Source organism: Cricetulus griseus (assembly GCF_003668045.3).
Source record: "Cricetulus griseus strain 17A/GY chromosome 1 unlocalized genomic scaffold, alternate assembly CriGri-PICRH-1.0 chr1_1, whole genome shotgun sequence".
In the NCBI taxonomy this organism is placed as follows: domain Eukaryota; kingdom Metazoa; phylum Chordata; class Mammalia; order Rodentia; family Cricetidae; genus Cricetulus; species Cricetulus griseus.
In genome coordinates this window covers 69,980,857-69,996,568 of record NW_023276807.1, presented here as the reverse complement: position 1 = coordinate 69,996,568, position 15,712 = coordinate 69,980,857, and the positions used below count along the sequence as shown (strand labels likewise).

At 43.4% G+C, this 15,712-nt stretch overlaps 1 protein-coding gene across 1 annotated transcript in view; it reads left to right on the top strand.

Annotated features, from left to right (window-relative positions):
* Myo16 (myosin XVI) overlaps positions 1-15,712 on the top strand; it is a 319,471-nt gene that overhangs the window by 282,588 nt on the left and 21,171 nt on the right. The window contains exon 32 of the mRNA XM_027387882.2: positions 7,522-7,680. Within this exon, the coding sequence (XP_027243683.1) occupies positions 7,522-7,680 (159 nt within the window). The remainder of the gene's footprint in view (positions 1-7,521; positions 7,681-15,712) is intronic.

Sequence of the window (15,712 nt, the reverse complement as noted above, 5' to 3'; positions counted from 1 at the left end):
CTATGAGCATTGAGCAAGTGTCCTTAGGGTATGATTAAGCATCTGTTAGGTGTATGCCCAACAGTGGTATTGCTGGGTCTTGGGATAGATCAATTCCCAATTTTCTGAGAAACCGCCATTTGATTTCCAAAGTGGCAATTAAAAGTTTTTACTCCCACCAGCAATGGAGGAGTGTTCCCCTTTCTCTTCAGCCTCTCCATCTTACTATAAATCTCAAGGATGACCTACAGGCCATTTCCTTGGAGTAGTTGCCTGCACCTTCTGGAAGCCTGAGGAATGACACTCTCAGAAGGTGTTCTAGGAGCTGGCAATGTAGCCTAGAGGTAGAAGCTGGCCACTAAAATCCCAGCATCATGTAGCTTAGGTGAAGAATACCAGTCGCCACCAAACTGACTTCAGTTCTCTGAAGTAAGAGTTTATAAAGCAACATATAGTAATAGTTAAGAAAATAACTCAATCCTTGTAGGCCTTATGTATTTGACAGTTCGTGGGACAATGGCAGAAGCTACAGAACCTCAAACCATGGGTCAGTCATTGACTGTAAATATCTGTCAGTGTCTCCTCCTATAGGCTTCTGGGCTTCAGTAGAAAGCACAGAGCTGTGATGGTGTACCTAAGAGAAGATGTCCAATGTGCAATGATATATTGTCCTTACACTGTAATTTGAAATACACAGTGATTGGAACGCAAAGGCATGCCATTACCACCAATACTCAGTCTTTTCCTACATTTCAGCTTGTAGCCATTGCTTGAGCCTGGGCAGAAGTTACCACCTGCCTGATGCCACCACTCAGACTTGCTAGGAATTCTCAGCAAATGCACAGCTAGCTACACAGTGGGAAGCAGGGCTGTACTTGGAAAGTGAAGCTACTTTAACCACATTGTCAGATTTTTTCATTGTTCTCTCTCTCTCTCTCTCTCTCTCTCTCTCTCTCTCTCTCTCTCTCTTTCTCTCTCCCTTTTTTCTTCCTACTTTTTTCTTGACATTATAGAGTCTTGCTATGTAACCTTGACAAACATAATATTCACCATGTGGTAGTCAAGGCTAGTCTCAAACATGAAGCAATTTTCCTGTCTTAGCTTCCTGAGTTCTGGGATTACAGCATGTAGGACACTGTATTTCTCTTTCTTTCTGCCCTGGCTTATTGAGTTACCTCTACATGTTAGCCATGCTGTAGACACTGTAAACACATCAGAAGATATTTTGAATTGAGGGTACCACCGTGCCAGAGAGCACAGAAAGCTGGAGAGACGGGATTGCCAAGCAGCAAGGAGTAGGGTGAAGTTACCTGACCTGAGGAGGTCACCTGGAAGGCCTTCTTGGTGGGGGCAGAGTCATGAGTGAGTGCAGAGCTGTACTTTCCCCTGAAGCCTGGAGTCTCTGGTGGTAAGGATGCAGGGAAGCCAAAGCTGACAAGGACAAAGCCTGGGCTGACAGAATCTTAGAGGGTCCTCTCCTTGCTGGAATACATTTGTGTCCTCATTCAAATGAACCCAGAAACCATAGGGCTGGAGAGGAATGTGGCATTGTGTGATCTCATCTCAGAGAAGATTTTTTTTTCTCAAGACACTGCATTCTAGGCCAGGTTGGCCATGGTGTCTGCAGCCAGCCTTTCTGGGCACTGAATACTTTCTGCTGTATCTTCAGCTTCCACCCACCAGATGCCAGCCACGGGCCCTACTCCAGCTGGGACTTCCAACGAGGAAGTTTTCAGACACTTCTGAGTGTCCCCTTGGACAGGAGAAATTGCCTTTAATATGCACCCACAGGTTCCCAACAGAGACAATCTTCCAGAACGCTAGTTTAATTATTTAAGAGCCAGTAAAAGGCAACTGCGTTCTTTCTGTGTGTTAATGTTGAGGAATTTGGTAGAACTCCCAGAGTAGGTTAAAAGTCAATGTATACATACTCAAATATTAAGGCCAGGCCCTTATCTTGGAGTCACATCCTGGTGTGAGTCATTTCTTCTGAACCTGTACCCTCTGTGGCAAGCAGACATTCAAACACCACAGGTATTCAAACCATCAGGTGTTACCGGCACCCTACTCAAAGATGGAATGAATCACACAGGGCAGAGCCCCAGACATGTCTCAGGAAAAACTTCAACTCCCAGATAGCACTTCCCTTGTTTACTTCTTTTTCCATTTGCTCAGTCATTAAGAGTCTCCAGTCTTTCTGTTTGATGGCTTTTCTCACCCTTCCAGCACCAAGATGTCAACAGGCGTGAGGACTTTGCTGCAGGTAACTCCACACAATTGTCCATCTTTGTGTGTGCTTGAAGAACTCTACAGACCTAATGTCAAACATCTTGTGACTCATTTCAGCTGTAGTTTTGTCAGTGCTGAAGGACAAGGCAAGGACAATGCCTCTAGCAAGGGATACAGCATCTGAACATACACCAAGCTGCTGCTCGGCGGTGGAGTGAAATATGCTGAGTGCTTGAGTATGAATGTCAGCAAGTTAGGGCACAGACACTTTTACTTCTCTGGGCTTAAGTCTGAGTAAGGGTGTTTGTGAGCAGACACCAGCAAGTTACTCACAAGCCACACATCCCGTGGTTAGTATTGACGGAAGCACGCTAACCCCAGGTGAGGGCATCAGGTCTATGGTCAGGACTTTCAACTACTACAGCGTCATCTTTTAGACTCGTTCCCTGGTTCATCCCCATAGATCATCAGGAATAAAGTCAAGGACAGAAGCCACCTCAGCTTTTCCACCAGCAAATCAGCTTACAAGAGAAAGTCACACATGGGAAGAGATCACAGGACTGGGCACACAATAGAGCCCTCTGAATGGGCCTGCCTGGATGCTTACTAGTTCAAGATCCTTATATAAAGTTTAATCTACTGCCCAGGCTTGATAACCTCATCTCGAAAACAGGAGTGACCATGACTCTTGAATACGGCGACCATTGCAAGAGTGTCTGGGACAACTACCCTGTTGACTGTTATCCTCATTTCCTCACTGTTAGAACACCAGTCCCCTCCTTTCTGTCCTCAGCCACCCTAAAATAGACATCTATTTTTGATTGACTTCTGTTGTTTTGTTTTTTCTTTCTTGTTTATTTATTTATTTATTTATTTATTTTGAGACAGGGTTTCTATGTGTAACAGAGCCCTGGCTGTCCTGGAATTCACTTTGTAGACCAAGCTGACCTTGGACTCACAGAGATCCACCTGCCTCTGCCTCCTGAGTGCTGGGATTAAAGGTGTGCACCAACACCACCCAAATAGACCTGTATTTTTTGTAATAAAACAAAACCAGCAGGCAACATATGGGCCACAGTCTAAACTGTGTAGCAAAGGTTTGAGTACATGGTGTCTATAGCTGAACCTGCTGAATGGCAGTAGGAAGATAAACCTTAATAGCAAAAGTGAAGGTTTAGACTACAGTGCCAATGTGCCTATAAGATAGAAATAAGCTATCAGAAGGGCCAGCATCAATAGATCAGTATGAAGGCTCTCAAGTCTTGGAAGCATGTGTCTTTGACCATCAAATAGAGACTGATTCTTCTGTTGACCTTGTGTTCACCTTCCCTAACCTTCCCTACATTTGGAGGCTTTCTCATTCCCATGACAGTAAGGCCTCTCCATTCCTTTCTGGGCTGCCTCTAGGGCCTGAGTGGTAGACCTGTGTCACCACCTCCTCCCTCACCACTCCTTTGCTTCTATATGCATGGCTGCTATATGGTTCCTGGGAAATGCTAGTTCTTTCTTTTTGTAAGATCTCAAAACTAAGTGTAGAGTTTCTCTCTGTACCCACAGCTTCTCTGCTCCTTCTCTGAGTTGAAATACCTATGCAGACATAGCTTGACCCATTGGCTTTTCTACTCCTCAGGTTTCTCACTCTTCCAAGACTGCTCTCCTGCAAACACTCTTCCTGTGTGCATGTTTGTTTGTTGGGCATATGGCCCCTTCCCAGGAGATGAGCTTCAAGCTGAAAGACTATGTGGTTTCATTGCCAGCCTCTAGCATCTAGTGTGTCTGGTACACAGTTGGCATGCAGCCAGTAACTGGACACAAGAATGAAAACATAAGGAAGACATGCCCACAAATACGTAGAGGCACATGGATGGTTGTGTCTTAAGACAGCTTAAAAGCTGAGCCTAGTTTAGTGGTATACTGAAGCCATTAGACTTGACCAAACTGAGGAGTTGCTCGTTTAGCTCCAGCACTGGCCACTATCAGGAGCCCAGACAAGATGGTATGTTAGTGTCCCTGCAGGAGCTGACTCCACCAAGACTATTGTGGTGTGTGTGTGTGTGTGTGTGTGTGTGTGTGTGTGCCAGATAGTTGACTATCTTGTGGCTCCTTAGGCCATTTAAGCATAGAGTTTTCTTCTTGGTGTTTGAAGAAACTGTGATCATTTTTAATTCAGTTTGTCTTAACTGATAAAGTACATTTGTGTGTACTTACAGAGTACTAAGTGATACTTCAGTAGGTTTTACACATCCTGAAATGTTTAAGTCAGATTAAACACATCTCGTCAAACATATTGAATTTCTTTATTCTACACAATTCTTTCTTATAGCCTTTTGAAATGTACACTATATATTATCATTATCTCTAGTTGCCCTACTATGTAATAGCTCATCAGAACTTCTCTTTCCTAGTTGTAACTGTGGCCCATGGACCGACCTCTCCTTCTCTCTCTTACTCATGCTCTCCTTAGCCTCTGGAAACCATCATTCTCCTCTCAACTCCTGTCAGATGAATGTCTTTAGATTCTGCAGATGAGTGAGATCATAAGGCATGTGTCTCTCTGTGCCTGCCTTATTATATTAAACAGAGTAATCTCTTCTACCCACATTGCCACAAGTGACAACATCTTATTATTTGTATGACCCAGTCATAATCCCTTATGTATATATGCCTCATTTTCTTTATCCATCCAGCTGTTGATCGATTCTTAGATTGATTCTACAGAGTGGCTATTATTAATGATGCCCCAGGGAACATGGGAGTTCAGGTGTCTCTTTGACATGTTGACATTTCTTTGCATACATACCCATGCAGGTGCTGTGTCTCATGAGTTCTGCCTCTATCAGGAATTTCCTTGCTGTGTGTAATAGCTATACTAATTTACAAACCGACCTACAGTGCGAAGGGTTCCATGTTTGTACATTCTCATGGTCACCTATTTTTCATCCTTTTTGTGTTCTTCATTCTTCTTAATGAAGTGGCACTGATTTGATCTGTGTTTCCTTGGTGACTGGCGATGCTGAGCATATTTTCATGTATGTTCTTGTTCCTGTATGTTCTTTTTACTGCCATGTCTTTTCTTGATGGGTGTCCAGGTCTACTGTCCATTTTCAGCCTAATTTTTTTCAGTTGAGTTTTTGGCATTCCTTGCATATTCTGTGTTTTAACCATTCCTTAGATGCGTGGTTCACAAATGTTTTTCCCAGTTGATAGGTGGTCTTTTGCTGTTTCTGTTACTATGTAGAGGCTTATCAGTTTGCAATAATCCCATTTGTCTATGTTTGGCTTTGTTTCTTGTGCTTTAGAGGTGTTTTCCTACCCCTCCCATTCATTATAATGTCCTGAAGCATTCCTCTTATTCTTTCCTCTAGTAATTTCATACTTTCAGATCTCGCAGTTAAAATTTAATACATTTTGAGTCCATTTTAACCAGTGAGAAGTAGGAGTTTATGGCATCCAATTTGTCCAGTTCCATTTATTAAAATGGCCATTCTGTCCCTAGTGGTATTCTTTGCAACCACAGAGAAATTCTGCTGGCTACAGGTGTGTAGTTTATTTCTGTACTCTTGTTCTGTTTGATCACTGAAACTGTTTTTGTGTTGGTCCACACTGCTTTGGTTACCGGAGCTTTGCAATATGCTTTGAAGTTAGGGAGCATAATACCTCTGGCTTTGTTCTTTTGCTCAAGGTGGCTTTGATAAGTCAAGGTTTGGAGTATGATGTTCTAATAATTTTTCCTTTATTCTATCCAGCCAGCAATTCCTACCTCTAAATCTTTATTTCTGAACAGAGAAGACTTTGTGAGAAGCTTTGGGTGACCTGACCCAGGTTCTGGCTGGAGAGTAATGAGCCACAGGTGGATGAGTGGGAAGCATGCTGCAGGCAGAGGGTGTTCTTGTGGGCAGCACTGAACATAGGTCCAGATGGTGCAACGTGGTAAAGTCTTTGCAGTGCCATGTGATTGCCAGGCCCAGACTTTGGGGGCTAAGCTGGCTTTCCTTCCTTCCTTCCTTCCTTCCTTCCTTCCTTCCTTCCTTCCTTCCTTTCTTCCTTCCTTTCCCCCTCCCCTCCCTCCTTCTTTCCTTTCTTTCTTCCTTCCTTCTTTCCCTGTTTCCATTCCCTACCTGCCTCCTCTTTTCTTCTACCAATGCCATCCATTCCAAAAGTTTTAGAAAAAAAAAAAAACAGATATCATTGTTTTGATAGTAAAAATGTCTGTAAAGTATCCATAGTATCTGTGCTTAAGGTCTGTTACATGTCTCCAGGACTCAAAACTTGTTTCCCATAAAGCAAGGCTAGCATTTCTGTTTCTTGAGGGTCTGAGCTTTTGGGGTCAAGAGTAACAATACCCAGTTTTTATAAGCAAAGTACAATATTGAAAATGATATTTATCATTGCTTTAAAATAACCCATTAGCATCAAATGTCAGAGGCTCCTCCTCCAGGACCATTAGGATCCACTAGGCACCAACAAGAAAGAACAGCACACTCACAGTTAGGTTCAAACATATCCTGAGAGGTCACAGAAGCACTAAGGATCCTAGGAAAGCAAGAATTTATCCCAGGTGCACCTGCCTTGACCCAGAGGGAAACTGAGTCAGCTGATGTGGAGAAGCTCAATGTGGAGCCACTGGCATTGTGAAGGGATGAGGGGCACTAGCTGACACCTCCAGTTCTCCAAGAGCACCATGTAGCAGTCACAGGGAGCCTGTGATAAGGACACATTGTCACATGCTCTTAAACTTTTCAAATCTGGCTTTACTAATGCCACACAGCTTTCACAGTTCCCCTTTCCCACCTTAAAATTGGACAATGGCTTCTGTTTTCACACATCTCAGAACACTTGGTGTGAGACACACATTACCTACCCATACATACACATTTTCTTAGTGTAGAAGATGTATTTTAGTGGGTTTGAAGTTTAGTTTCCTAAATTGCAACTGTTTTATGATCTTGCTCAACATGCGCTTTTTTTTTTCAGACCCTGTAAGCTTGTCATACTGAATGTAAATGGTTTGAGCACAAAAATTCATTACCTGTTCAGTATGGGAAGTGTTATAACAAGCTGTTGGATACATACCAGAAACTTTGAATAGGTTGTTCGAAAATAGCAAATTATAAGTTATTTTCCCCTGCTTGTATTTAAAGGTATTGTGACAACTTTTATTTACTGCATCTAGGCTACAGATTTCGTTAAGGATTTTGGAGAATTTGCTTTAAGCACAGTTAGTGTTTTAATTAATTAGTCTCTTCTCTTGTTTTACATAATTCACAATAAACTTTACCAGACAAGAGTAATCTTTTCTAAAATTTATTTCAGGTTTTGAAACTAACATGAACCTGACTAGCCGGGATGAACCCTGTTCATCAGAAATGGCTTCAGAGACTCAAGACAGAAATGCAAATAACCACAGGACTCGACTGTCCAGCTCTTTGTCTACTGCTGTCACAGCTGAAAATGGAAATTCTGTCACGAATGGTGAGCCCCTCTAATTTCACAAGCCAGTGGGTCAAAGTCTTAGGCTACATCTACATTGGAGGAAGAGTGCATCTCACACATGGAAGTGAAGATGGCTTGATAACTGGAGATAGAATGTAAACCCTGGGCATCACGGTTAGCCTCTTACCATTCAGGTTAAAGGGGGAGTTGAACTCACTATTCGATGACCTTCTCAGATGTTTGATGGGGTTTTAATTTGTAGGAACCAGTAGTAGGCACATCTTATGCTGGGGAGAATAAGAATGTTCAACCAACAATGTTGAATTAAATGTTTTCAGACAGCTAAGAAATGTGAAGGAAAATATGGAGGGCCACAGATGACAGACTGGCTTTAGGTTATCCAGTAAGCCTGGCTGGGCTTCCATGTCCAAGCCCACGTAAACAAATGTTCTCTCTGATATGGATTTAGTAGTGGCTGATGGGAAAATCTAGCCGTTCTTTACAAAGCATCTCTATTTACTCTGATAAAAGGGACTAGAGACCTACCAGGAAAATCAGCTGCTGAGAAGGGGCCAGGTGGGGACCAGAGGCCTGGGTGTTCATTGTTCTTTTCTTTGCCCTGACAAAAGCCTGATTAAGGAGAGAAGGGTATATGCTGGCCCATGGCTTGGGAGGCTACAGCCCATCATGCATGAACTGCATTTGTGGTAGGAGCTGGGGTGGCTGGTTTCTTTGTTCCAGAAGCCAGGACCAGAGTGAGAGTGAGTGAGAGACAGAGAGAAAGAGAGAGAGAGAGAGAGAGAGAGAGAGAGAGAGAGAGAGAGAGAGAGAGAGAGAGGGCTTCTGATGCTCAGCTGCCTTAATTGTTTCTCCTTCTTATTTAGCACAAGAACCCAGAACAGGGTGCCACCCACATTCAGGGATACCATCCTTCCTCAGTTAGATTGCTCTAGATGAACCATGATATCTGTGCTAGCCTTGCAAGGCAGACTGAGTCCTGAGCTATCTTCTCATGGAAGAGTCTGCCCATTGAAGCAAGGATACAGCCTTCAAATGAGCCAGTGCTCACTGCTAGGCCGACAGTGAGCAAAAACTGGGTCATTAGTGTGACAGAGCTGACTTGCATGGAGCCTGTGACTTCCAATGACCATGGTACCTCTAGAAAAGTACAAGATATTATTATTATTATTATTATTATTATTATTTTTATTATTTTATTTGGTGCATGTGTGTATGCAGTGCACACAAGAGTGTGGGTGGTGCTTGTATGCATATTTTGCTCTCTCTCTCTCTCTCTCTCTCTCTCTCTCTCTGTGTGTGTGTGTGTGTGTGTGTGTGTGTGTGTGTATGTGTGTGTGTGTGTAGGTGCCACCTTGTAAAAGTACCTGTAGAGGCCAGAAGAGGGCATCAGATCCCCTGTGACATTATTCCCTCCAGTAGAGTTTCAATCTACCCAGCTACAAACCCTATATCCAACACAGTAATATCCAATCACGGGGCAATACTTAACCTTTCACCTTCTAATTTTCTCCCTTCATGGTACAAGGCCATGCCAAGACTTTTACAGGGAACCTAGTAGAATGGGGGGCTAGCCTAGAGTTAGTGTTTGGTCAATACTATCTATTCACAAGTTGTGGATGCTGAGAACTGAGCTCAAGTCCTCTGGAAGAGCAGCAAGTGCTCTTAACTACTGAGCCATCTCTCCAGCTTCTGGGAGTGAATTCTGGTATGGATTTATCATGCCCATACCCATAGTACAATCATTGTCCATTCTATATAAAGGCACCAAAAGCAAGTAAATATTTAAAATAATTTAAAGTTCTGAATGAGTCAAAAATAGCACTATTTTCTAGGAAAAGATTTCTTTGGAGTGCCAGGATCTGCATGCTACCTCTGTTTCCCAGAAATAATTATGTTTGCTCATTTGCTGAAATACAGTTATGTGTGGCTAATTATAGCTATCACTTACTTTAATTGCCATCCTTTTGCTGATGTGAACACAGACTCGGGTACTTTTTTGTGTATTTAATTATTCCCTGGACTTGTGGTTATTTATCATGGCATTCTAGAGCCGCCTTTAGTGTTAGATTATTTCAGCTATATCAAACAGAAATATTGTAAATATAAAGATGTTTGTTTTGTGGAAAAGTAGAGATATAAAAAGTCCCAACTAGGACATTTTATGATCAGTATGATTTTCTTTCTTGCTGCTCAATGAATATGCATTTTATTGCTGAGCATCAGGAAAAAATGGCAATTAAGGATGGAGTCATTACATTTGAGCTTACATTTATCCCTCTTCTTTTTATATGCATTATATTCACTCTCTGTACAGTCTGGGTTGTCTTTGCCAAGAAAGTCTGGTGATGGAGAAAGACTGCTGTTTTTGTAACAGAATCCCTAAATCTCTGCACTGTCCCCTCTGTCTTGAGCTGGGGAACATCAGAACCAAGTCACACAGACCCTCGGTTAGCAAAGTATAGTTTCCATCAGTGATGCCTCAAGGACAGGGAGCCTAGAATAGGATCCCATAAATTATGTATCTGTCTACATTCTCCTACTTTATTTTTGAAGCTGTACAGATTCTTTGGAGCTCAATGGAGCTCACTATGTTGTCTGATACTAGTCTCAAGAACCAGAGTGAAGGAAGCAAGCCTCCACTTCACAAATGGGAGAATATTGCATTTGTCTTTGTTGAAAAAAGGAGGGGCCTTTGCTAGCTTCTGGGTTATCTGCCAAGTCCCACTCTTCATGACATTCTGAATTTATGTCAAAGCATCTCTCATTTGGACCTTGTTTCATTAAATGTTCTCTTACTGGTATTGGGAACTGTGGGTTGAAAACAAATGGGCTAGGATTATGCTTTGCCATTCCCTCCAGTGATGTCCTTCTTGGGTCTTAAGGGGATCATCTTGCCAGTATCCAAACCCCAAATCTAACACAGTAGCATCCCACCCACTGCCATGGTGCTTAACCTTGCACTTCCCAATTTTCTCAACTTTAAAAGGGAGTGAGGCAAATGGCTACATCAGAACTTCTTTGGGGGACCTAGTAGGCTAGTGCTAGCCTAGTTAGTTTTCAGTTAACAGTACCCATTTACCAAATCTTAGAGGTTTTCTAAGTTTGCATGGAGAAGTTGCATGTGAAATTGATGAGGAACATGACCAGGAATTGAATTTCCTGGGCCACTCAGGCTGCCACACAAGAACTAGTCTAGAGTGACCTATACACACCTAAGAGCCCACCATGTCTGATCCAAAGTAAGTAGAAACAGATTGGGTAAGGCTGAAGCACACACAACTCCAGAGTTGAAGAATGGCTCAGGTCTCAAATTACATTCGCTTTACATAAATCCAAATTTCCTATAATAGTTTTTCCACCTTTGCTATTTTAAGAGGTGAAATCATTAAGTTCTTGTGGTCATACATGCATTTTATTGGACTGTTTGATAAAAATGAGCTACTTATGGCCTACTGGTCATTTATGCCATCTCTCCTCAGTTTTCTATGTATGTTCTATGTCCATCCCCCCCAACCAAAATATCTTAATTGTAGGTCCTTAATTTTTATTTGTGGTTGTCTTAAAGATGGTGAGACTTTTACTTAATGTACTTCAGTAATTTATATTGTTCTTCCATTTTGTTTTACCTTGTGACGTTTTAACTATGTACTCATTTTAATGTTCATAATTAGAGCTTTTAATCTCTTTTCTCTCAGCATGGTTTGTGACTTTGGCAACAGTTTTAGAAAATTTGTCTTAAAAGGGTATTATTCCTATGAAGATCTCTGAACCTTGCGAGGAAGGGAAGTAGAGAGTGTCCAGTTTTAGGCTGGACACTCTGCAGTTTACTGTCCAGCTGTGGGTCTCGGTGATAATCACCGTCTACTTCAAGAAGAAGCTTCTCTCATGGGAGATGAGTGATGCAATGATCTGTCGGCATAGCAATGTGTCGTTGAGTTGTATCAATGTTTATTCAGCAGAATTATCCCCTAAGGCCTGTGACCTGTCTAGGCTACTATATAAAGACTGTAAGGCCAGAGGGCTTAGATGACTTCAATGAGACAGTGTTGTCTGGACACAGCAGGGCAGTTGCGTATATGAACTCACAGCAATTGCAACAACACACAGAAGAGACCTAAACAGCCTTCGCCTGACAAAATCACAGCATGAAGAGGGGAGGTGGACACAGAGTACCACCCCTACCTGAGGAACTATTGGCTGGGGAAAGGAAAAGTCAGATTTATCTAATGGTGTGGCTCCTTTCATATGGACCACACTCCTGGGAGAGAATGAACATATGTGAGAGGAAGGAGGTTGGATCTGGGAGGAGCTGTGGGGAAAGGGAAAATACAATCAAAACATGTTGTATAAAATTCTCAAATGATCAACCAAGTATTATTTTGTTGGTACACACACGCACGCGTATGCACACACATATACACACACATACACACATACACACACACCTAACCACCTTTGCATGGCAGGGTTCCTAGCTGCTGCTTAGCACCTCTGACTTCTCCTCTCATGAGATTCTTGCAGAACTGAAGTTCCCTTACTGCTGGCCACAACTACAAAGGTTTTCTCTGGCCCAAGTGACTTCTGGGGGTGGGGCTCCCTCTTACCCAACTCACCCCTCTCCTGTCAAGCTCCCCTGCCCTCTTACTCACCTCTGTCCTCACCAGCCCCAACCTCTGCAAATACACCCACCTGTACCTGTACCCTCTGTTTCTCTCTGCTGAGCCCTGTCACAGACCCCAGGCCTATCATGTCATCCGCGGGTGAGAGCTGCCTCTTAATGCAGGACTTTCTTAAATTGTTGTCATCTTTCATTATGCTCCCCATCTATCCCCAGCCTGTTGTCACACCTGATCCCTCATGTTCTCACACCTTTCCCCCTGTCCCCAGTTTATCCAGGAAATACCTTGATGGGGGCACATTTTTGTGGAGAGAGTTCCTAAACTGGTCTTCTTCTCTAACCAGATTGGTGACCATCCTACTTGTCATCAGAGAGCCTTCATCCAGTAACTGAGGGAAGCAGATGCAGAGCTCCATAGCCAAGCACTGGGCCAAGCTCTGAGAGTCCTGTTGAAGAGAGGGAGGAGGGATTGTACAGTACAAGTGGTGTTAGAGGGGGAGTTAAAGTCATGACACAGAGACAGCTGACCTGAGTTCATGGGAGCTCACTAACTGTACTAACAGCTAGGGAGCCTGCATGGGACTGACCTAGGCCCTCTGTATGTGGGTGACAGTCATGTAGTTTGGTCTGCTCCTAGAAGCGGGATCAAGACCCATCCCTGGTGCTTGAACTGGCTTTTGGTAACCCATTCCCCATGCTGGATGCCTCGCCCAGCCTTGATGCAGGGGGGAAGAGCTTGGTCCTGCTTCAGCTTGCGGTGCCATGCTGTGCTGGTGCCCATGGGAGACTTGCCCTTTCTGAATGAGACAGAGGAGGAGTGGATGGGGAGGGGAGTAGATGGGAGTCAGTGGGACGAAATGTATGTAAAACAAATGAAAAAATTAGTAAAATTGTTGTCATCCCTTCTTAGAAGTCTTCACTGTCACCAGTTGCCTACGAAACATTGTCATATCCCCACAAAATGTTCTCAAGGCCTCTGACATAGCTAGCTTCACCTGCCAAGGAATTCTCCATTACCCTGAGACAGACATGCCATTTTGTGAGCTGTTCCTTGTACAGCCTCGGGCCTCCTGGCCTATCTTGTCCCTGTTCTCAGCTGAGCCTGCAGTTCCCAGCTCGCTTTACTATGGTCTTCTTCCCAGGTTGCTCTAGCAGGAAGCTTTCTTTCTTGAACTCCTCCCATAAGGGTGAACCTCTACTTTCCTTAGAGCCCACCAGGGATACCTACATCCTATGTTTTGTACTTCCCATATATATATATATATATATATATATATATGTATGTATGTATGTATGTATGTATGTATGTATGTATGTATGTATGTATCCTGAGCTCTCTGCTCTATGTTTGCTCTACCGTGACTCACTAACCAGTACTCACAGCTGAGCCACATCCATGCACAAAACCCACATTCTCGGCAGGCAGGGTGCATGATGTTTGTGTTCATTTGAATAAACTACCCTGACCCATTTTCCACAGAGGCAGAGACACCTCTGCACTGACTGCCCTCTGGGTATGTGGGTATGTCCTCAGAGTGTCCCATCACCATCTCCCAGGTGGGACCCTGTGTTTCTCCCTGCATGGAGCACTTCCCATACTCTCCCAGTCCTGAGTCTGTTCTGCTATTCTCTAATTAAGAGTCTTCCCATTAATCTGTGGGATTCTCTCGATGGTGTGACCCTTTCTTTCTTCTGAACTATATTTCTCTGCACCATCTTCAGAGAAGGCTAACAAACACTTCTTAATTTTATCCGTTGATTCTATGGAAAGCACACTTGGATGCAGCCTTGGTTCTGGATCTGTGACCATGGTCTGACGTTTCCCTTCTGATACCAAGAGCCGAGCTTCTGATTTGTGAGTTGTTATTTTTGAAAAATGGGTCATACTGCCTCTGCCTTTGATCTCCTGTCTGCGAGACATCGAGCACTGTGTTTGGAATGTGAAGCATCCACAGAGAGGCTCATGTATTTGAAACTTGCCCCCGCTGGTAGTGTGGATTGGGAAGGCTGTGGAAGTATTAGAAGTGGAAGCCACCCAAATGGGCATGGTCACAGGTGCAGACAAGACTGGTTAAAAGGATTGAATTGGGGCTGGAAAGCCCCAGAGAGCATCCAGGTGGCAGGGTCTGCATGCATGGAGCGAGGATTCCATGACCGTCATTCGTTTCCTGTGTAAGTTATTTTCTCCTAATAAATTCCACTTCATCTTACTGGTCAAGCATCCTGATTTCCACACTCAATACAGCCTCACTGTAGGAAGTGGATCTCTGGAGGCCTTGAGGCTTCATAGGCCAGTTTCACTCCCTGTTCATTCTCTGCTTCCTGACTGTGGACTCAATTTCAGCAATGAGCTTTCTCCTCCTGCCCCCATGCCTGCCTCACCATGAAGGACTGTGCTTCCCTTGACCTGTGAGACAAAATAAATACTTTCCTAAGTTGCTTCTGTGGGGTCAGTCACAGCAATAGAAGTGACTAGGATATCAGACAAACTGGACATTTGTCCTGCCTTGAACTTGGCCCTTTGTACCGCTGTCCCCATCCCTCCTCCTTCTTGTCTTTTGAGCAGGACTCTTTCTCCAGATGGTGCCTTGTCTTACACCTGCAGGCTCCTATGCACCTGTCTAAGCTCTTAAATATGCCATACAATTGGTTGATGGAACAACACACCACAGCCTGTGTCTAACACACCTTCTTCCTGTCCTGCTGGTGATCACCATTGCTCATGATCAGCACCTCGTCTTCATCACTACACACCCTCAGTGGTGAGGCAGTATTCACCCACAAGCACCCTGTACTGATAAATTTGTAACACTATTTTGGGGAAGATGTGAACAAGCGTCCAACTCACCTCACATAGAAAACTGAACTGATGACAGAGGGATGTAATACCACCAAAATCCAAATTAACAAACCAAACAGTTTATTGGGGTTTCTTACAAGAGCAGGCACAACTCACAGAAAACTACACCTATGAAAACCCACCCCATCAAAACTGGAACTCTGGAGTGTTCTGCTCAGCAGATTAAAGGGTCTCCTCTCCTCAGCAATCCTTTCTGCTTTTATAACCTTGGAGATGCATAGCCTTGTGAAACTGGTCAGTTTCAGGGACTTCCTGGGACTAGTGAGTTGTTGTATTCCTGAGTCTTAACTAGTCTCTCTTTAGAACTTTCTGAGTCTGAAGGAGCTCCCTCCTAGACAGAATGTTTCATAAAAACATTGACAGAACATTTTTACATGGAGGCATGTGTACATTTACCAAGAAGGCAAACTGGTCCACCTCATGTTGGTTGGATTCAGATTTCCCCCCGAGGAACTGACACACTCCTGTAATTGGAAAAATGCACAGTGATTTCCTAATGGTTTTTAATTTAGGGATCATGTATATGTTTAATCAATTAAACTGTGCTAGTTAATTATGTTTCCAGAGGAGAT